Here is a 22,159-nt window from a genome sequence, read left to right on the forward strand (position 1 = left end):
GGGGTATGGTATGGGGTGCTTCCATCCCAGCACGGGCTGTGTGGGGTATGGTATGGGGTGCTTCCATCCCAGCACGGGCTGTGTGGGGTATGGTATGGGGTGCTTCCATCCCAGCACGGGCTGTGTGGGGTATGGTATGGGGTGCTTCCATCCCAGCACGGGCTGTGTGGGGTATGGTATGGGGTGCTTCCATCCCAGCACAGGCTGTGTGGGGTATGGTATGGGGTGCTCCCATCCCAGCACGGGCTGTGTGGGGTATGGTATGGGGTGCTTCCATCCCAGTGCCGGTGACTGCTGCAGCTGTAGGAGCTCTCCCATGGGACATGTTGGAGTGCTGCAGTCAAAGAACAGTAATGATTAATATGTCTAGAAAGGAAAATAAGTTTTGTGTGCTATTTGGTAGTTGCTTTCTAGATCCTTTTTCTTTCTTTGGATTAAATCCCAGTCTGCCCCTTCGGAAAAACTTCTTGTGAAGTCAAACACCAGATAGTAACCGGATATCTTATGGGTCTCTAGATCCATGGCAACTTGCTCTGGAGTTTTATTAAAGAATGTTTAGTTCTTTACATTAAAACTTATATTTTATTTCTATCTAAACAAGTAGTAAGTGGAAGAGATGTGCTTGCTGGTGTCACTAGAGCCAGACTTCACTTCTTAAGTGTATGTGTTATTAATTGCTTTTAAACAGTGGCTTCTTTTTAAGCACTGGAAAGGACACTTAAACCTGTCCCCTGCTGTGTCTGCACTTTGCAGCTGGGATAACCTGCAGGTGAACTGGAGCAGAGCCTGGCCGCAGTGTTGCGTGTGGTTTTTGTGCCTTCACGTAGAAGGGTACTGGGGGGGTGCGGGTGACTCTAAGAAGTGGAGCAGCATTTTGGGGCCGCGGGATGCTGCGGCTCCCAGTGCAGCCCAGCCCCTGCGGCAGCTCCGGGGGGGCCGGGGCCCGGTGGGACCCCAGAGCGGGGCTTCCCGGCCCACGTCCTGCAGCCGCCTTGCAAGCAGCGTGCTCTCCAGGCTTATTTTTAACCGCTGATTTAACAGGTGTGCGGCACACACAGCGTACCCTCCGGAGAATGGCAGCCAGCATCGTGACACCTCGTCCGAGGCCCTGGCAGGATCTCAGCTCTCTAAGCAGTGCATCGGCCGGTGCTGGGTGACGGACCTCGCCTCATCCCACCTGAACTGCTCTCCTGCCTTCGAGCAGCGATTAAGGACTTGACGTGGGCTTAATATAGTGAAATGTTCTGTATGCAGCTTTTAATTTTTAGAGGGGACGTGCTTGCTCTCAAATTTTTGAGTGAAAATTGGCATTTTGCAAAGGTCAGAGGCTCCCTCCCAACTCCTTCCCTCCTCTGGTCTCCCAGCCCCAGCAGCCCCAGCTGAAGTGGTGTAGCTGGGCTGTGCCATGCGGAGGACTGTGCCGGCAGCTTGCCAAAAGCCCGAGAGCTGTACAGAGGCTGCACATAGACAGCACAGGATTTTAATTGGTGATAAGTACACGCAGGGTGTGTTGGGTTTTTTTATAGGCTGTTTTAAGTATGCACAGCGCTTCTTAGCGAAAGCAGACAAAATATTCTTTGAGGCTTTTGGGAAAACGTATGTCTACAGGAACAAAGTTTCATAGAAGCAGGGTTTACATTCTTAGTATTTGGCTTTTTTCTTTTAGAGGTCCACGCGTGCTGTGAAATGCATAAAGTCTGTTAATAGTCCGATCTTGCTGTTGCTTGCATTTATAATAGGAAAAGCCTATTCAAAAACGTAACCCTACCAAAGAGGCTTGCACGAAGAGTCGCTGGCTGATGCAGGGCTCATTCGGCAGGCCTGGCTGCGGGCACCGGGCCACCCCTTTGTGACCCACGGGGCCGGGGCAGCCGCTGCCCCCACTCCCACCCGTGTCCCGCCGAGGCACCGCGGGTGGCTTCGCTTGGGTGCGCGCCCCGCTCCGCGCTGTGGGGCGGCGGAAGGGTGCCAGCCTTTCTTGCGTTAGGCACTTAAATGCATTCAACAAGAGCATTTGGTGTAATCTCAGTGTTCCTTAGGCTTTGGTGTAGAAGAACTCTGAGCAGTGGTTTGGGTGAGGGATGAAGAATGACTGTTATCGTGGCTTTGGGGCTTTTTTCCTTATTTGATCCCTTTGGTGAGGACTGGTAAAAATCCTCATACTTGTGGTCGAACTGCTGTCTGTCTTGGCCCGTGCTGTCTTTGACCTGAAGTGCAGATGTGGGCTGGGGGCATGGGGGCGTGTGGAATCGGAGGATGGGGAGCTGATTTGGGCACCCTGAGTGTGTTACAACTCCCCTTTTTGAGACGGCAAGCAGTTACCAGGGGCCAGTTCCTGAGGGAGGTTGTTTCCCTCTTGACGGGGGTGCAGTCTGGATTTCCTTCTTCCATCTGAAAAATACAGGGCAGGGACTTGTGTGCGTATGTGTGTGTGTGTGTGTGTGTGTATTTTTAGGGAATTTAAATAAACTCTTTGAGAAGAAAACAAATAGGTACATGCAACTTGCAGTTTTCCTGGTTTCCATACTGTTTGCCTCCTGTATCTTAAATTCCTCTGCACTAGCCAGCTCCTGTTTCTTGTGTCCAACCTCCTTTGCTGGCAGGACTGAACTGAACTCCTTGCAGGTTCCTCTTGGTGCTTCAGCCAGGTTCGGCAGGAGGAAGGGCTGAAATGCCTGAGGGTGGGGGACTCGCTCCGAGCCGACCTGCGGCGCTGGAGGTGGTGTGATGTCTCCCCACCAGCAGAAAACAGCTATTGTTGCTTTTCAATTGGGCGTGGAGGATGCAACCATGAATTACAGATCTGCAGAAAACCCAGCAACTGCTCTGCGTGTCAGCAGCATGCTACTGTTTAACGTCTTAACCCGCTCTCTGTTGCTAAATTCACTTTTTGTCTCTCGTAAGGCCCTCTTCCCTCGTGCTGGTGTCCCGCTGCCGGTCCCTGCCAGGCTCGCCCCCAGCGCTCCCCTCCGCCCAGCACCCTCCAGGCTGGCTGGCTTGCCCAGCTCCGCTGCGGCTGCGGGCCGGCATCATTAAAATCAAAGTTTTCTGCCTCTGCTCTTTGAACCGCTGGTGTGTTGAAAGAAAGAGGGCACGTCTCATGAGCCACCTTTGTCTAGACTTGCAGAGAGTTATCCGGGTGTAATGCCGAGGAAAACGCTGGTGTAAGCTGTTCACAAAGGAGGGGCGCGTGCTGGGGGGTGGCTGAGGAGGACGGTGTTGCTCTCGTGTCCCGCAGCCCCCACGTCAGAGCCGCGGGCCCCTCCGAGCTGCTCCGGAGCGTTAAGCAACTGCTCGCTCCCTGGGATAGCCTGCTGCTGCTTTCAGCTCCCTATATGGGATTGCTCAGTGATCGTGCTACATCTAACTTCATTTCATCGTGTTTCCAGCATAATTGTTGAAGGTTAAATACTGGCACGTGGTAAGGATGCACTGATGTGTACCAAGGACGAGGAAGGCAAAGTTACTTGGTGAGAGTTTCACTCCTGGAGGTTAAGTGGTGAGCACTGCCTGATCCCTTCTGTAAGGGCAAAAACTCTGAATATTTGGCTTCAGAAATTCTTGATGATGAAGCAAGTACTGAAATGTTTTTTTCATATTCTGCAAAACAAATCCATGTCAAGAAATAAATACAGAAGTAAATGACTTGGCTTTCATCATCGAGCACTTAAGCAGCCTGCTAATGATTTGAAAAGGCAACAAGAGAAGATATCTGAAAGAAAAATGGCAGTATCAAATTTATTTTCAAGTTTCATCTGCTTCACTAGAATTCAATCTGAAAAATAAAGGCAAATACAAGTAAGAAGAATGGTAATGACTCAGTGCGTTGGTTGAGCAGAGCAACTTTGTTTTGCACACACTACTTGCCACTGCTTTTGACTGTAATTTTACAGCACGTGATTAGGCCAGAGTCTCTGTAGGAACCAAGTAGCACAAGACAGACGAGCCCTTCTGAGTGATCCAGCTCTGCTTGCTGGGTTAAATCCCAGTGCAGGTTGATTGTAGTTATTCTCTCTTCCTTGGTAATAGTGATCATTTAAATGCAGAGTTTAAGAAACTGCAGAAAAGCTTATTTTCAGAAGCCTGTTCAATAATTCTTATTTCACATGAGAAAGTGGAGCTTTTATTTTCTTGTAAAGACCAAGTATCCTGGAAAAAATTTGACATGCACAAGAGAATTCATTCCTTTACTGTTTCAGAGGGAGCATGTGCCTCTGCTGATATGCTGGAAACAGCCTGTTTTCACAGAAGATGTAGTTACCGGTCTTCGACAGCAGGGAAATGAATCTGGGCCATTGAAAGGAAAACCCTTGGAAAAGCAGCTTAAATTGGGAAATCACTCTTCTGAGAGTGGTGTCTCCCTTAGATACATCCTGTTCTTTTTTCTTGCCATCTAGCAATGGTTTCTGCTGGTTAAAGTTATTTAGAGTTTTCTGGCTGAGATCTTTTCTGTTTTCCCTCAACGCCTGAATAATAACACAGTTTTACAGACCACGTTTTCAGTTCACAGTAATTTAACTTCGTAATACCTGGTTGAAAGAACACATCTTCTATTTTACTTGCCTGCTTGGTAGTGAAAGGGTTCATGTTTTCCAGCTAGCATGCTTCTGTATATGTACTGTAGTTGCATGTGATGTTTCTGTGACTCAGAAGAATCAGATTTAAAAAGTGGCAGTAAATTGATGAATTTTATAAACGAAGGAAATGTCTTGGGAAGCAAGACCCAGTAAAAAGGAGACCAGTCAGCCGTGGTTGTTCTGCCTTATACAAGGAATTGGTGGAAGATGTTGCTAAACGCTGCTTTTGGGGTGGTTACATTTTAAGGCGAGAGGGAAAGCGGACACAGCTCTCATGTCTCTTCTCTTTCCGCAGCTCTGCAATGGTAGATGGAGTTATGCTTGTTCCTGTGCTGCTGCTGCTGGCGTTTCCCTCCCCGAGCTGGCAAGGTGAGCGGCGAGCGCGGAGGTGCCGTAGCTGGCTGCTGCCGGGGCTGCCTGGCACCGCCCCGCGGCACCCGGCTCCGGCACGGGCACCTTCCTCTCGGGAATCACATGCTTGCCTTTCCATTTCAAGTTGCTTCAGAGGATATTCGTCGCCCGTTTATGTGTAAGATTTATAGCATGTGCGATTGGCTTAGGTCTTGCCAGGGCCTGGGGAGGGAAATGGGAAACCCTGTCTGGATGGCGAATTATCGAGCGCTGCAGCCAGTAGGTCTTGCTGGCCCGTGGGCTGCGGTGCAGTTGTGTCGCTTGCGTTCTTAAAAGTGAAGGTTTTTCTCTGGGAAGGCCTGTTGATGTATTTAGTGTGGTGTTTGATAACTCCACCATGATTGTTCCAGTAAGTGACTTGTTCATAAACTGTTTGCACAGTTGTGTGCACATAAAGGTTTTATGACAGGCAGTGCGCTTAAGATTCGCCTCAGCAAAATGGGAGAAGGGTATTTCTGCTGCCACAGAGAGGCAGGAATGGTTCATTTGAAGGTCTAGTGCATGTTTTGGGAGATGACCTCTTGAAAGATGCATACTTGCTGCTTCGCAAACAGCCTTTAAAAAATGTTAAATAAAGGTTTTCTGTGAGTAACTTGGTTTTCTCAATTTTATATTTTAAGTGACTCTAGAGTAGTATCCAGTGTGTTATGGCATATCTATGCTCTTCTATATTTAACTTGTAAAATCTTGCTGAAATGCATTTATTATCAAATGTTGGTGCAAATAATAAAAGTCAGAGTATATTAATGGAATGTTATAATGGATGGTGGAAAGTGAAGATTAAAAATGCACAGAGGTCTAGTGGTTGACTTTAGTCATGTCTATGAATAGGAAATTGAGACAGCATTTAAAAAGGGAGGAATGTTGGATGAATGTTTGTGGAAATAAATTAAACTGCTAATGGTATCGATACATTATCCTGAAATAACATTTGGTAGCAGTTATCACACTGTACCTTCTTATCACTCTGGAAGTGCAGCTATCTGCTTCTCAAATGTTTTTTCAGCTTTCAGAGCTGTTTATATTAAAAATCTTAGACCCCGTGCCTTTCACATCCTTAACGTGAAGAGCAGTAGATGGAGAGGAGAGGCCCCCGGGAAAAGTGCCTGTTAAAGCCTGCAGGTCTGGTTAATTCTCTCATACAGTGTGTGGAGTCAGACACTTGCTCTGCCTGTGCAATGCAAGCCCCGAGCACGCTGCCATCCCCGGCTGCCCGAAGCTGCCCTGCAGGTGTGCAGATCTCAGTGATTTGACCTGACTCGCCTTAAAAAAAGGGAGGTAGGTTCTAGGACTGAAACGTTATCTTTTTGCTGAGAAGATGCCAGTAAGTGATCATCGAGAGAAGAGATACTAAATCCATGCCAAGAGGTTTTTCCTTCTTTTGCGGGCGGCCGGGGGTGCAGGACGGCGCCGGGCCGGGGGGCCGGGGGGCTGGGCCAGCCGTGCTGCACAGGGGCTTTGGGCAGAGCCCCTGCGGGTGTGCTGCTCTTGCTGGACAGCCCCGAAGAACTGTTCACGACGCGGAGCTGTCATGCCGAGGGGGAACTTGTCCAATAATTCTTCTTGAAGAGCTCTGTGTTTGAGTCTGCATTTCTCTCCCGTGGTGATAGAGCTCCTGTGAAAGGCTTTGTAGAAGAGACACAACAATCTTGCTTTACTTTGTTTTTCTTGCTTTATTCCTTTCTTTCTCCTCCCCTTGTACTTCCTGTGGTGAGTTGTCTTTTTCTGTGAGCCATGACTTGTCTAACGCATGTAAACAATGCTGCTCGTCCCCTCTTACTGTTTGCTAGCAGTAATGCTGTGTTGTTTCCTTTGGAACAAGTTTCCTACTTCCAAGCTGCTTGTAGCGGAGTGTTTAGAGAGGCAGAAATACCCAGTTGGACACTTCAGCAAATTTTCACGTATGTCCCTTCATCTAGGTTTTGGCCTCCTCACCGGTCAGACGGAGTAGCGGTGGGGGAACTCGGTGCTCTGTTCCCTGGGTGTCCAAGTGCCGCGCGGTGCTCTCGGGCCAGCAGCCGGTGCTCGGGCGGCAAGCTCGGCAGCGCAGACCCGTGCTTGGGGTGTTTTTCAAAGGAGAGCACGCCTTTGGGGAGCCTTTGGGGGAATGCAAGCTGGTTCTCTGCTGACAGGCCACGGGGATGGGTCTGGGGCACCCTGACCAGCATGCTTTCCCACATGCTGCTTCTGAATTTTTTAAAAAATGGATGTTTTCATGGAGAACAGTTATTTTGTCTTCCCTTTGCACAAAATTACAAAAAATCCCCCCACAAAAACAAAACCAAAAAATCCACAAAGCCTTCTGGTATTTTTCCTCATGTATTTTATTACAGATCAGTGCACTTCCTTTCAGTGGGATCTGGACCAGATTTTGGTGTTTGTTTTTTTGGGGGGGTTTTGTTTGCTTTTTGATGAAAGAAAAATGCCTGGGCATATCTTTGGGTAGCATTCAGGGGCAGACTCTCACTGTTTCTGCATTGCTTCTAGGCTTCAGGAGATGAAATCAAACATGATTTAAAAAAAAAAAAAAAGCGACCCCCACAGCCCAACCCCCAGAATGAAACACTGTGTAGAATTCTAGTTACAGAAACACATCTTCCCAACTTGAGTGTCCAGAAAATCCTCTTATTCTAAAGGTTTATTGCAGCACTTATTTCTGTGTTACTTCTTTATTAGCCCGGTAAAGTGGGGAAGGAGGCTTTTCTTCATTTCCCAAGCAGCTAAACCCTGACTAGGAGGAACACTTTCTACATAACGTAATGCCTGTGCTTACGAGCGTGAGGTTTTTCACGTGCTACCGACGGGGCACCGGTGCGGTGCGCTGGTCCCGGCGGCAGGGTTTGTCAGGAGCAGGGCGCCCGCAGTGCTGCCCCTGCCTCTGCCCTCTGCGCCGGCGGGGAAGGTGTCCGCGCCGCTGGCCGGAGCGCTTGTGCTTGTTCTGCTTTAGGGCTTTTTTGGTAATGGGGAGAACAATAATAAGGCTTAACAGCTGATTCTTAGTGCTGGAAGATTCAAAGGCTTTTGTTAATAATTTATCTTATATAAGATTTATTAATTTACAGGCTGCCCAGGGAAGCGGTGGAGTCACCATCCCTGGAGGTATTTAAAAATGTGTAGATGTGGCACTTAGAGACATGGATTAGTGGTGGACTCGACAGTGTTAGGCTTACAGTTAGACTCTGTTAAAAGTCTTTTCCGACCTAAATGATTCTGTGATTATTATAATGGCTGTTGTACAATGCTTGTTACTGTATGCATTGAGAAAGAGGAAATAAAACTCTGAATGGAGTAGTCATCTCTGGAAGCTTATTTTCTGTTTCCCTGAAATGGCTAAGAATATACAGGGAAGCTAACCACCAAAAAAGAGCTGCCTAATGTACAATTAAATGGACTCTAAAGCGATTTTCATTTTCCCAAGTCTGCTTTCCTTCATCTTCAATTCATTATGATATGAAGCCCTAGCAGATGCCACCTCCCCCTCCCAATCATAGTCATTTAGAAAGAAAAAGAATTTTGCTGCTTCTAAACATTCTGGCCTTTGAGCATGAAGTCCCCTTCACCCTACTAAGGATCTCAGCAGCTCTCTGAAATAAGCTTTGCCTGTGATCTGTAACCTTTCTGGTTTGATTTCAAGGTTTTCCCTTGGAAAAGAGCAGTCCCGCTGGAAGCCTCGCTGCTGGGCTGCACAGGGGCTGGGTGCTGGAGCTGGGTGCTCAGGCTGGGTGCCGGGTGCTGGGTGCCGGGTGCTGGGGCCAGGTGCTGGGGCTGGCTGATGACTGCAGTGTCTGTGCACGTTCCGAATGCGGCAGCGCTGCCCGGCTGCGGGTGCTCTGCCCCCTCCCCGGGACTGAAGGGGTCTCCCCTGGCCTCGCCCCGCTCCTCGCTCCGGCGGCATCAACCCGCTGGAGTTGTTCTTCTGAAACTTCGGCCCGTGCAGTCACGCCTTGGTGAGCGAGGGCCTTGTTTGCCACCTGGCTTTTTTTTTCCCCAGCCACACACTAAGAGGTCGTGCGGTGTCCTGTGGGTTGTCCCTCCGTGCGTGTGCTAAATGTTTATTCTGTCTGTGTAGTAAGATGTTCTAGTCTGTATCTGCAAGGTGAAATTTAGTCCTGTGAGGAAGGAGCAGGAGTCAGACTCGGTGATCCTTGTGGGCCCCTTCCAACTTGAGATATTCTATGACATTTTGAAAGGGTGGGTATGCAGTGCTGGTGCAGTGCTGGAAGGAGATTATTTTATATTGTTAAAGCCCTTCTTTATGAAGTACATGTAACATAATTAGAGACTGTCTTTAGAAAGACAATTGAGACTCTTACGATATATGCTGTTACTTTTTTTTATCCTTTTTAAAATTACTTCAATATTTGCTGACCACGTCATTTAGTTAACATAGGCATTTTCTCAAGACAAGGGTAGTTGGAGAAACTGTGTTGCTGTGGTGTCAATAAGCAAAGGTGGCCAGGCGCCTGTTGTACCGGTTGTTTGGATGGAAAATGAATCACTCTTCTAAATATGAAGAGATCACCTCAGAATTAAGATGTGTTACCAGAAACATATGTAGTGCATTTCTCCTTGGAGAGAAGTTTGGTACTTTCCCAAACAGTGAACAGTGTTTACAGTCCAGGAATTGGATATGAAATGTGAAATAAAACTGCTCAGATTGGCAACTGGTTGTGTGAAATAAACTTCACACAGAAGTAAATACCTTGTACAGAAGCAGGGAAATAATGACGCTGCCACGGTTAACCCGCGTCCTCAGCGTCTCGCGGGGTGTCCTGGGGCTGTGCCTGCGTCCCGCAGGCACCAAGGGGTTAACCACGGGGCCTGCCTCTGCACCGGTTAAAATGTGGAGTGTCTTGGTTCTCTGTCTGCTGAAATACCTCGATAATTAGTCAGCACTCGAAGTTGTTGACTTTTATGAACTGAATAAGCAAAATAAAGGAGCTTCCATTTTGACACTTTCATGATAATGAACTAATAAAGTGGTTAATGAGAAGTGAATGCAGACTGCTGTTTCTTTGTGTAGCAAGTCAGATTCTTTGTGTGTGTGCGCACAATATAATATACGTGGGCCAGAAGTGCAGCGGTAAGTCTATGTATTACAAAACAAAAATATATGCAGCGAATGTGTTTAGGTAATGGAGGTATTTTTAAGCCTGGCTTCTTGCCTGCGTGTTGCCCGGCTGCTCCGTACGTAGCTGGCCTGACGGCCTTCCACGCCTGGCGCGGAGGTTGAGCAGATCCCGCCGAGCGCGCGTGTTCGGGGAAGCCGATCCGCTTCGGCCATAACCCCTCGGCTGCAGCCGCCCGTGGCGTTTGCTGGTCACGTCTGGCCCGCGGACTGGCACATCCATCTCGTGAGCTGTGGGGAAGTATCGCCCGGTCCAGCTCTGCCTCTGCCGTGGGCTCGCTGTACGCCAACAGAACCGTGCTTTGCACGTGCAGCTGGGCTCATTTGGGGCAGTACGGGGAGAATATCCAGCCCTTCCTGGCTGGCTGTGCACGGTGAGAGTGCTTTGGGGTACGGTACAGTCACTGAGGCATTGCCCCGTCTGTCTGCTCTCAGGCCTCCGACCTGCAGCTCTGTCCTAGCTGGCGGCTGGCCGAGGCGGCAATGGGAGGGCACAGGCAGTGCTTTGGCTGGGTCTGCAGCCTGCCTAAGCCTTCCTGTTTGGGCAAAGCTCAACCTATTTTTTTTGAGCGTGGCAGTGCAGGAGCATTAACGAGGGAAGGGCTGGCTGGCAGTATAGCATGGAGTTGGAAAACCAGCTAAGTAAAGAAAGCATCAGGTTGGGCATAAGGAATAGTAACAGTCATGAAGGAGAGCATCTCCATTTTGGACTGGGAGGTCTTTGCCAGAAGTGTTTCATTTTTACAGCAGATAATGGATCTGTACTGCTCTGCAGACAGATCAGGATCTGCAGCAGTTCGCGCGTAAGTAGCCAGTGTTGCTCTGTCGTCGTGCTCTGTTAAACGGCTCCACGGCCCGTGTGCCATGCTGGATCTCTCACCCTGCTCAGACTAGAGCAGCCTTTCCAAAAGCCAGGTAACATGTTTGGAGTTGCCGTGCCTTAGTCCATGGCTTGTAAGGGATGTCAGGTTTGCTCCGCGTGAGCTGATTAGCAGCTCTGGCTGCACTGTGGCTTCCTGGCCCGTTTGGGGATTGCAGAGCTCCTCCAAGAGGTGCTGCATGAGGGGAGGTGGTTTTCTGCCAGAACTGCTCCGCTGGCTTGCGTGAGGCATGCTCGACCTTGAAGGGTCCTCGGGTCAAGAGAAGAGGGGGAAGCATTAGGCTGGATCAGGCTGTAAGCCAGATGAATTTTCCCTGTAGAACTGGTACCGCTCTCAGATGGGGGGAGAGTTGTCCTACTCCATACAGCAGCTATTTCTGAAACGGGTGTTCCTGCAGCCCGCAGACCTCCTCAGCTCTGTCCTGACGGGCCAGGGTTTGTCAGTGACAGCAGAAAGGGCTGGCTGGCTGGCACGGCCGCAGTGCGTGGTGCTCGGGGGCTGCCGGGGGGGCTGCCCTTGCCAAAGGCGCGACGGGACGCGAGCACCCTTGTCGGTCTCTGGCTCTGGATGCCTTCGGCAGTGCCTGCCACGCAAACCAAGATTAAGGGCTTGTGTGTTACAATACCATTTGTGTTTTACTGCTGCTGTTGTGGGAAGAGAAGGAGCAGAACCTTGAGTATAGACATCTTTAGCATATTTTTTTCTTTTTATAAAAAAGTTCCACAAAATTAGGGAACGTATTACTTGATACTTATATGACTGGGGTTGTACATACCAGTACTTGAAATCAATGTGACAGGTGCTGTCTGATTTCAGGTTTCTTTCCCTAATTTAGTTTTCGTTAGTGGTTCAGAAATGGAAAATTATATTTGCATATTTGTTCACTGTGGGAGGAGGAGAGAAAAACAAAGCGGAAGACAAAGTTATATTCCCAGTGGGCAGGCTCTAATGATAGGCTTGAAAAAGTCCAACGCATGGTATGCTCAGCTCCTATTTTAGGAGCGTCCACTGTATTTGTGTCTGGAAATTTTTCTTGCGTGTTAGAACTGAAAAGAGAATGTAAACATGAGTTAAGCTGCCATAAATGTGTGTGTATGCATGGGGTGTGGGTAACAGAGATCAGCGACTTGTTCTGTCCTTCACAGCTGTGCCCCTTCCCTCAGACATCTGTGAGTGTATTTTCCAGGACACTGAAGGGTTCCCAGTGTTCTCCATTAGCCAGTGGAGAGCGGTGTCCTCTCCTGAGAGACCGGCGGGACCCAGAGCTGTGCTCTTACAGGCACGGGCTGCTCCTCAGCGGCAGCGTACGCGGCTCTGCATGGACAGGGGGGTGTTCCTGGCTAGGCATCTCCAGGCACTTTGCTGAGGGTACTCAGAAGTTTAGTTTCCTACTCTGTACATTCTCTTAAAAGTTCTTCCTTTTACTTAGCTGAAGCACCTGGGTTTGGAAGGGAGGTGTTGTATCTGCTGGCAGATACAACACTTCACGTCAGTGGTTACTCAGACTGGCAAGGCCGTACTCAAAGGTTTGTCTTCCTGGGAAAGTTGGTCCAGATTCACTTTTCAAGCAAGCCAGTTAAACCCACTAAATCCTGTGTAGCTGTGTCCCCTGCAAATTTAAATGGCCTTAATTTGATTGAAAGTAATTTCCAGAATGCTCGAGAATAACTATTTCCATATAGAATTATAGTGTGGTTTAGCAAATCTGTATTAAATTTACACTGTTTGTTAGTTTTTTTTCCCCTCTGCTGAGCGTCTCTGTGTAGATGACCCTCCCGTGCTGCATACCCGCAGTAGTGTATTTGTGAGAGGTGATGTAAAATGTCACTGAACTCTCGAAATTTGAGTACTTGGAGTGGGCAGATATGACTGGTATGTCTTTGATGGTGCAAGCTCATACCTTTGCCTTGCTGAAATGGCTAAATTGGTATCGTTAGCTCCTACCTGATGGTTCTTCAGCAGTAGCTGCAAGTCATTTTTCTTCCTTTAAACAGAGGGTTTTATTGTCTAATGATTTCGTTATCTCTATATAACTGGAACTATTAAGAATATGATGGTGTTTTTCTTCAACTCTCCCCTTCTACAGATGACGAACTGAAGCTAAAGATGGTACACTACGAGTGTGTGTGTGAAGGCATGTCCTGTGGGAATGGAGATCGTTGCCAAGGCCAGCAATGTTTTGCTTCCCTGAGCATTAATGACGGTGCTAAGGTTTACCAGAAAGGCTGCTTCCAAGTCTACGAGCAAGGGAAAATGACGTGCAAAACACCCCCGTCTCCTGACCAAGCTGTTGAGTGCTGCCAAGGATACCTGTGCAACATGAATATCACTGCACAGCTGCCTTCTTCTAAAGGTGAGAGGTTAATAAATAGTGAATTTTGAGAAAGAAAAAAGGTTTGGCTTTCACCTAATGTGCTGGGAGCGAGATGGCTTCAGTGCTAGTGAAAGTAAGGGTTTAATCACCACAACAAAGCCCGGTCCGCTCTTTTGCCCCTGCGGCCCGCTGGCCCCCCTCTGATGTCCAGAGGTTGAATGATCTGTCCCGGTGGGTGAGTGGTGGGGGTCGGGGGGCGCAGTCAGGGTGGGGGCTCGGGTAGCCTGCCGGTGGGGTGCAGTGTCACAGGCGGGTTTGCTCCCAGGGCCGGGTCACCGGCTGCCATAGCAGCCCTTGTGCAAGGGCACGCTCATCGCTCTGCCCGTGTCACAGCCTCTCTCGCAGAGCAGGTGGATGCCAAGTTAAATGTTGGTATCAGTGCTACTGGTTTTAAAGACCTTCTCTGGGAAGTCTCAAACTTATTTTTTCCTCTTGTTTTTTTTTTTCTTTTCCCCCCTCCCCTCTCCTTTCCAAGGGCAAACCTTTCAAGGAGAAGCTGCAGGTTACAGCATGGAAACACTAATCATTGTTATACTGGCTCCTGTGATAGTGTTGGTAGTTTTTTCTGCAGTAGCTGTGCTGATCATCCGGAGAATACAGAAAAACCATATGGAGAGGCTTAATTCTAGAGATGCAGAATATGGCACAATTGAGGGACTCATTGCATCAAATGTTGGAGACAGCACGTTGGCAGTAAGTAACCTGTGTGCACAGTGAAAATTTGTGTGAGTTTTCTTCCCTTCTGAACTCCCCTCTCGTACCTCCCAGATGTGGCCACATCAGTAACAGGACCTTTTGCTGCCAGGGGATGCCACTTCGCGTCAGGGCTTCTGTGGTGACGTTCCTATGCTTGCAATGAAATTTAACCAAAATACAGCGTTTGCAAGTACAGCTCCTTTGACCTGGAGAATTGCTATAAACCGTAGACAAACTGTTTATGTTCCTAGAAGCAATGCCTAAATAGCAGAGTATGCCTGATTGTTGGGTAGCCTGAAGTGATATGAAAGGTGTAAAAATGTACTGCACCTCTGATGTACGAAAAGCAGCCTGAAAGGTTGGCGAATATGTGATGTTAGGGGCAGAAGAAAATACAGATATTTTTAACTTTTAAAAACTTCAAACCTGACTTCCATCATTTTAGTAGAAGGGCTCTTGTATGGCTAGGAAACGAGTGAAATTTTGTTGACAGAAGAACAGTAAGAAGTGAGAGCTGCTTATTCAAAAATCAGTTTTAAAATGCATTCTCATTCACGTAGTCTCTGGAAAATAAAATGACATGGGGAATTGTTTCTTTTTTAAAGACTTAATTTATCTTCCCCTTTTACTTGAGGCCAGAACGTGTTCCCAGCAGCTTTATTGAAACTGAGCAAGTAAAAATTCAGAGGCAGCTTGAGTGTTTGTTTCTGAAACGGATGGAAAGAGAAGTTTCCTCCTTCTTGCATTTCTAAGATAAAATCTCTTCAACATTAAGAGGTTGGAAAACACTTTCTGTTATGGTGCTTTCCGCCCATCACGTGCTTTCACTGCAGGGTTGAAAAGCGGCTCAGAAACATGGTCCGAAACACAAATATTTATTTAAAATATGCTACAAAGTACATTGACTACATGTTTTCTTTCTGTGTTTTGGACTATGTTTTTCTCTGTAGGAGAGAGAAACTGAAGTGGGTATTTAAGTGAGGAATAACCTTCAATATCTTCCTTAGGAAGTGCTGGTTATCAGCAACTAGGGAAGCAGAAAACAGTTGCACCTCCTCACCTGAAAGCTGACAACTGCTTTGCAGGCCCAGCTATGGGAATCTATTAAAAGGAAGATCTGTGGGACCACTCAAAATGTGAAACTATTTTGGGGAGCTGGACACTATTTCTTGCATCTCTTTGTTTTGAGGCAGTGATGTTTCTATAAAATACTGCTTTAAGTGCTGGAAGAGTCCTGTGGAAAACCCTTTCATTCACCAGACAGTATGTCCTGACAAGAGGTAGCCAGTAGGAGATACCATTGGAGCAGGGAACGTTCTTTAAGGAAGAATAGGTTAAAAGCGAGTACTCAGACTCCTGGTCATCCAGATGCCCCAGTATGCATTTTTGAAACAGCCTATGTGAGGAACAAGTAAGTAAACCAATGCTTCAGCCAGGAGGAAGAGCCTGGTTCTCTCACAGGGGTGGGGGGTATGATGGAGACATGACGTGGCAAGGGGTAAGGAGAGGATGGATAGGAACATCTTGTTCACCTTCTGCAGGACAACAGGGGGAGGCATCAAAATCAGCAAGTAAGAGCGAGAATAAAAATAAGGAAGGTGGTTCTTAACACAGTGATAATTGAAACAGCGGAACTTTTTGCCCAGTGATTTTTCTAGATGCTACAGGTTTCTATGTGTTCAGAGAGCAACAGGATGAGAAGACTGTGTTGTTAAGCACATTGGGAAAAAAAAAAAAAAATCCAGCTAAGGAAGTCCCTGAGCTGAATGTGCTTGGAGTCTGGGACAGCATTAGAGGAGAGTATCATGTACATTAAAATATTCCCATATTCGCTTCTAATTCACTCCACTTCTAGTATCCCAGTGTCCCTATATACTTCCATATGTCTAATACTCCTGCAGTCTACTACCCCTAATAAAGGGCACTGCTTTTGGGTACAGTCAGAGACAAGAAGCCGATCTAGAGGGACCTCAGGGTGGTCACTCTGGTAACTGAGTTGGGCTTTTAAATGCCACTTTCCTCGGTAGGACGGAGCGGTGGCACGGCCTCCCTCCTCCAGCTTGAAATGTCCAGGCACCTCAGGTGACTGCAGGATCAAGGGTGCTGCAAACTGCTGCAGCTTTCCACTACTGCCCTGCTATTTTGCTTCAGTGATCTTTTTAAATGCCTTTGGCTTGCTTTAATTAGCCCACAAGGCTTGATTCTGTGTTACTGTTTTGAAACAGCCAGTTTTGATACGTTCACCCTGAATTTCAGCATATGTGCGACTGGTTATCTGTCGTTAAGCACTGACTTCCAGCTTTTACCAGCTCTTATCTCTTATCAGTGCAAGACCATTTCCATTCCATTTGCAAACCTTTTGCACTTCAAGTCATTTAATGTTACTTGGAAATGGTGATAAAAACAGAGAAGACTAAATCAAAATTCTTTTTAAAAGAAATGGGAGAAGTTGCTAACTGTAAAAGTTTGGTCTAATGGAGCTGGTTTGTTATCAGCTGTCAGACCCTCTTGGCTTTATGATTACAGTGCCTCCGCTGTGCCTCTTGAGTGTCGGTGAGGTAAAGAAAAAATAATTGGTAGGTCTTTGTTTCTAAGAGTTCATCTAAATACTAAGTCTTTTTAAGTTCTGGGTTTTTCTTCTCCATTGTGTCTTTTAAATGGCTGGGTTTGTTACACGTAAGATTAGTTTACATTTAGGATTAGTCTTCACAGTGTAACAAATGCTTAAAGCCCTAAGCTTCCTAATGGGGAATGGAAAGAGCTGTGGCCTCTTCAAATCTTGTTTTTACAGTTACTGCAGATAAGGGCTTTGTTGTGTTTTGTTTTTTTTTTTTTTTTTTTCTTTTCCCTCTGATACAAGCAGGAAGGAAAATGAGCTCTCAGTTCCTGTTAAAAGGCAAAATAGTGATCTCCTGTCATTCTTAGATTATCTTTTTTCTTGAGCATTCATTTAAAAAATTGTTAGGAGAAATGAAATTTCATATGATCTGGTTAAAGTCCAGTAGTGCAGTTTGCTGGAAATACTAGAAAGGTGAGTATGCTTATGCTTTTTTATCCTATTTTCCTTTATAAAGAAAAAAAAGTCCAGTAATACAGTTGTTAGTGCTTTGAACTAGTATGGAAGTCCTAGCCATAAAAGTAGCTGGGTATTAGCATTTTAAAAGACTAATAGGATTTTAACATTCAACTAGGATTTCACTCATGGTTTTTTATAAGCTTACAGTTTGAAGTCTCGTTTCCATGCATTAACAATAGGAGAAACTGATAAAAGCTGTTTGAGAAAGACTTGTTATGGAAAATTTTCTGGGGTATCAGTGACATACCTAGTGTACACCGTGTCTGTTTAAAACTTGAGTAGTTTGGGCCAAAACTTCCCATGACTGTTATCTACCACAGAATGACGGGGGTTTTTTTTTTGAGTTCATCTAGTGGGATTCAGCCACTTCAGGGAAGGAGACTTACGCTAGACTATTTGGGTGCTGCCTTTTAAAGAGGTTCAAAGCTGGGTCAGGGACTTGAAATTTGTCAGAGAAGCCCCTGTGGTGCCAGAGGTGCTGGTGGCCGTTCTCGGGGCTGGCGGTTTGGAGCCTCTCCAAGAGCTGATGCTCCGTCCGCAGCCACGCGTGCCCGTGGTGCCGCGCGCAGCGCCCGGGCGCGTCCCCCCGAGCCGAGGCACCCCCGCGGCGGTGCTGGAGGAGGGGGCGCGGCAGCCGTGCCCGGCAGCGGGCGGCCGGCCACCGACTGCGCCGGGCCGGGGCACGAGTGGCAGCAAGGACAGGAGCGGGAGCCGGGGGGGAAACGGGAGGGCTGCGGAGGGCGGAGGGGAAAGGGGAGGGAGGCTGGAACCGGGCTGGAGGGAAGAGATGAGACCAGGATGGAGGAGAAGGGCAGAAAAGTGGATGGGGGCAGAATGAGCAAAGGAGAGCCTGTAGTTTGGGAGTAACGATTCTTTACTATCTCCATTTTCTGCGTAATGCATGTGAAATAAACTCTACCCAAAGCAAGTGTCTCTCTACCAAAGCAATCGTCTCTCTCCCCTTCCCCTCCCGGCTGAAGGTGGTGGGCTTCTGCAGCTGGCAGTTGTTGCTGTGTGCAGAGGACAGCTCTGCGCTGTATCTACAGATCCTAACCTGGCAGGTTACCTGCATAACAGCAAAGTGTCGCATGATTTGGTTTCTATTCTCTGTTACTTAATAAATTAACTTTTAGCACTTATGTTTGGGATTTGGTCGCTAGAACAGAGCTGCCTCGTGTCATTAAGGTGCCATGTGGTTTTGAGGGCACCTGTAGGAGTGATGGGTACGACACAGGACCTCTCAGATACCTGTTCTTCTCTGGGTGGTGTCCGGAGGTTCAGCGGGACGCTGACATCCCCAACAGCCCTGGGTGCAGGCAGCCAGCCCCTCGCCAGTGGTTCCCGCTCGGTCAAAAGCCCGGTGGGGCACGCAGGAGTGTGGCAGGGAGGAGGGCTGCAGCAGCCGGCCTTCCGCCCGCCCCGCGGCAGCCGAAGCTCTGCTTGGCAGAAGAGGCGCGTAGCTTCATAAATCGGCGCTCAGACTCAGAAGTGGGGAGGGCAGCGCGTGGGCGACGGGGGGCCTGGGCTGCTGTGCAAGCCGACCCACCGGTTCAGCCCTTCAGGAGGGTTTGGGGTGCTCACCTGCTCCACCTGCCAAAGCACGCTTCGGGGAGCGGGGCTCGGTGGGAGCCTCCAGCCCTGGCTGGAAAAGTCATTAAAAACTGAAGGAAAATGTTTGTCAAGCGAGCGATGCTTGCGCTGGCAGGCAGCGATGCCGGTGGCCGGCTCCGGTCCAGGTGCCCCCGAGGCATCCCTGGCTGTGGGTGCCGGGCCGTGGGCCGTCACCTCTCCGCTCGGCTCACACGGACTCGAGACACCCGTCCGAAGGGTTCCTTCAGCAAAACTGACTCTCCTCGCCATATTACTTCAAGACAAAATGGTCAGCCGAGTGCAAACCGCGTGCAGGCCACGGATTACAAAGCTGCTGAAAAAGCAAGCTGTATCACAGGAATATGTTGGGTTTATCTGTCTTACCATTTCAATTAGAAACTTTCAGCTCTGGCTGTTTCTGGAGTCCGTTTATAGTAATAGAAAAAATGTTCAAAGTTCTGAATGTCTATTTCTAATGCACATTTATTCACAGGGATTCGTAAAATAGATTTTTGAGAGTATCAGATACCACAGATTGATGGGGCTGGGATGTGACTGTAGTTCTAATTAGTGAAAACACATTTCTGTTGCTGTACCCTTCTAGTCATCTTTGCTTAGGAAAAAAACACAGGTGACTGAAAGAATAGGAAAAGTCTGCAGGAATGTTCAAGAGTAAATGCTGGTTTTCATTCTGCTAATTGTATAGGGATGAAGATTTTAAGTATAGAAGTCAGAGGCAGTAAGTTTATTTCTTTTTGAGGTGGCTCAGACTATTTCAAGGCATAGAAAACTTTTTTTGGGGGGAGGGAAGTTGATATTAACCTATTTATAGGTTAACCTCTTTGACAGAGGTGAGAGATACAGAATTGAGAGAGCATAAACTAAGTGAGAGAACAACAAAGTACTGGAAAAGGGTGGAATTTCACTACAGAGTATAGCTTGTAGGCTATGAGTGAGCTTCCAGGTTCACAGGCAGTAAATTTATTGTTACTTATTTATTAAACAAAATGATACTGTAACGCCAAATATAAAATAGAGGCAGAATAAGAAATCTGAGAATGAAATGACACTTGATTTGTTTGCAGTTCCTTGTTGTGTTGCTTGTAAAGGTCCAACAGAAAGTGACTGTGCTTGAGTTGCAACTCCCCTACCAGTCTCTTCAATGCGTGTGATGTTTGAAGCAGTAAAATCTTGCTCAGAGCGCTCTCTGGCCGTCTGTACGGCGATGGCGACGGTATGTCTTGATCCTGAGTGACCAAATGGCATCACCAGCGCCACTGAGATGGCAGTGCGCTTTAACTTCACCTACCCTGCGGTGTACCTCCGTGTCTTTAAATGGGGAAAAAATGTAGTTTCTCATAGGTTGTAAAGTTCTGCCTTTCCTTTTGAACAGGACTTATTGGACCATTCCTGCACATCTGGAAGTGGTTCTGGACTTCCTTTCTTGGTGCAAAGAACGGTGGCTCGCCAGATCACTCTTGTAGAGTGTGTAGGTTAGTATCATTCTTGTTGCATCTAGTACCAAGTCTTGGTAACAAATGCAGAGAGAAATCTTTATCTGCCATCCTAATCAGCTGTTTTTCCCCAGTTGCTTATATAACATATGACAGTTTTCAGGCTCCAGCTTACAGAACATACTTGGTTTTGGAAAGTGAAGTGAAAAAATTCCTTTCAGATTTACACGTAAGAAGGGGGCAAATATCATCCATACTTTATGATTTGAAAAATTTAAGCTTTGTTCACTAAAGCAATGTTAGAAAATACAAACTAGGCTTGTCTGGGTACTTTGTAAGCTAAATAAACTTTTTGGAAAAGCAAAGTCAGTTTGAAGTTTGAAACTGTCAAACTGTGAAACATTTGTTCATTAAATGGTGTTCAATTAGAAAGCTTTAGAATTAGAAAAGGATCATCTGGATTTGACATCTGGAGTTAAAGCATCAAGCAAAGTGGCTAACGTGGCATTTAAAAAAAAAAAAACAAACAAACAACAAAAACCCCTGTGATTTTGTGCCATTAAAATGGGAACATGAATATTTTGTAGCTTGGTTGCTCTGCACTATTGCTTTGGGACTGTGCAGCCAGTGATGTGCTGCTGCTGCTGCTCTTCTCCCCCTGAAAGAGAAAACCTCTCTAGTAATTCTTCCCTAAAGCTCTTCTGGGTCTTTAGTTTTTTGCAAGACTTCAGTGTTAATTTTATGGATCCATTAATTTTTTCTTCAGCATATATATTATTAATTGAATAGTGGTAAAATTGAGTTTAGTAATTTTAGGAAGCATTTGGGTCAAAGATATCCTGAGGCAGTGATATTGAGCCAAGGTGCCATACTGGCACTAGAGAGGTGAGGAAGGCGTGATAATGATTGATTCTAGTAGGAAAAAAGACTATTTTAAATACGTTTTATGCAGCTTCTTCAGTGACTTGAACTCAGAACAGGTTAACACCTTCCTGTAAGTCACCAGAAGTTTTAACTCATCAGGGTGTTAAATCAAGCCTGATTAAAACAGATGAATCTGTGACTCTGTAGGGGCTGGGCCTACATTTTACCAGTTTCTATGCTTTTGGCTTATAGTATGTATTGAGTAGGCACAAACGTTCACACTTGTGTTAAATCCAAGTGTACATCCTCTGATGCTCTGCAATTTCTTTTCATCAGAAACTGCAGAAGGCTATGCATGATGATTTTGCCTGCCATATAGAGACATCTTTTTGTGCGCGTATATCCGTGTGACTAGTGTGTCTCCCTGGAATGATGCCTGCTCCCAAGCTCACCCAGGCTGGCACTACTTCCAGAGACCGCGTGTTTTGGCCCGTACAGCAGAGCCAGATGAAAGCGCTTGTGCAGGAAGGCTCTTCTGGGTGACAGCATTGAGGCATCAGTGTCGGCGATCTCTCTTCATTTGGTTATACCTGCTGTTGCTTCGTACGTGCCTCTAAAGGCCACTGACTGGCAGAGCAGCGAAGGGCAGAATTTGGATATTTATAGTGGTCAGATCTAGCACGATTCATTGCATGAAGCCTGAGGCTGTTGTATTCGGGCTGTGATGAAAATGGCAACCACCAGAACTTTTCCAGTGTGCCTTGTCCAGGCTGGTGCTTTGCTCTTGGGTACTTGATAATTTCATACAATTCTTCTAAGTTATTTGGGTAAAAAGCTTGACATGCAGACAACGTGTCCTGATCTCCACAGGATGGAGGGGGTTGGGGTGGGTGGCTTTGTTTTTTTTTGGAGGGGGTTTTTAATCCGTTTTTGTTTGTGGGTGCATTTTTTGTTTTGTGTTTGGTTTTAAGTTGTCACTCTGCATTTTGTGTGTCTGGCTGTGCTGACTGCTTTTGCAAAGGCTGAGGTAATAGGAATGGAAAGGCTGTATCCCCAGCATTATATATCCTTCCTGTCCTCTTAACTTCAGAATTCATAGATTTATTTG

General features: G+C 47.1%; 1 protein-coding gene across 2 annotated transcripts in view; it reads left to right on the forward strand.

Moving 5' to 3' along the window:
- The window catches only part of ACVR1 (activin A receptor type 1), a 66,686-nt gene that overhangs the window by 28,354 nt on the left and 16,173 nt on the right, over positions 1 to 22,159 (forward strand). Inside the window, exons 2-5 of one of the 2 annotated variants that reach the window (XM_042784054.1) lie at positions 4,873 to 4,946; positions 13,084 to 13,350; positions 13,847 to 14,064; positions 20,127 to 20,226. In XM_042784054.1, the coding sequence (XP_042639988.1) occupies positions 4,873 to 4,946; positions 13,084 to 13,350; positions 13,847 to 14,064; positions 20,127 to 20,226 (659 nt within the window). The remainder of the gene's footprint in view (positions 1 to 4,872; positions 4,947 to 13,083; positions 13,351 to 13,846; positions 14,065 to 20,126; positions 20,227 to 22,159) is intronic. The other variant, XM_042784055.1, reaches the window with a different exon arrangement.

This window comes from Tyto alba, unplaced genomic scaffold (assembly GCF_018691265.1).
Source record: "Tyto alba isolate M040663 unplaced genomic scaffold, T.alba_DEE_v4.0 Super-Scaffold_7, whole genome shotgun sequence".
NCBI lineage: Eukaryota > Metazoa > Chordata > Aves > Strigiformes > Tytonidae > Tyto > Tyto alba.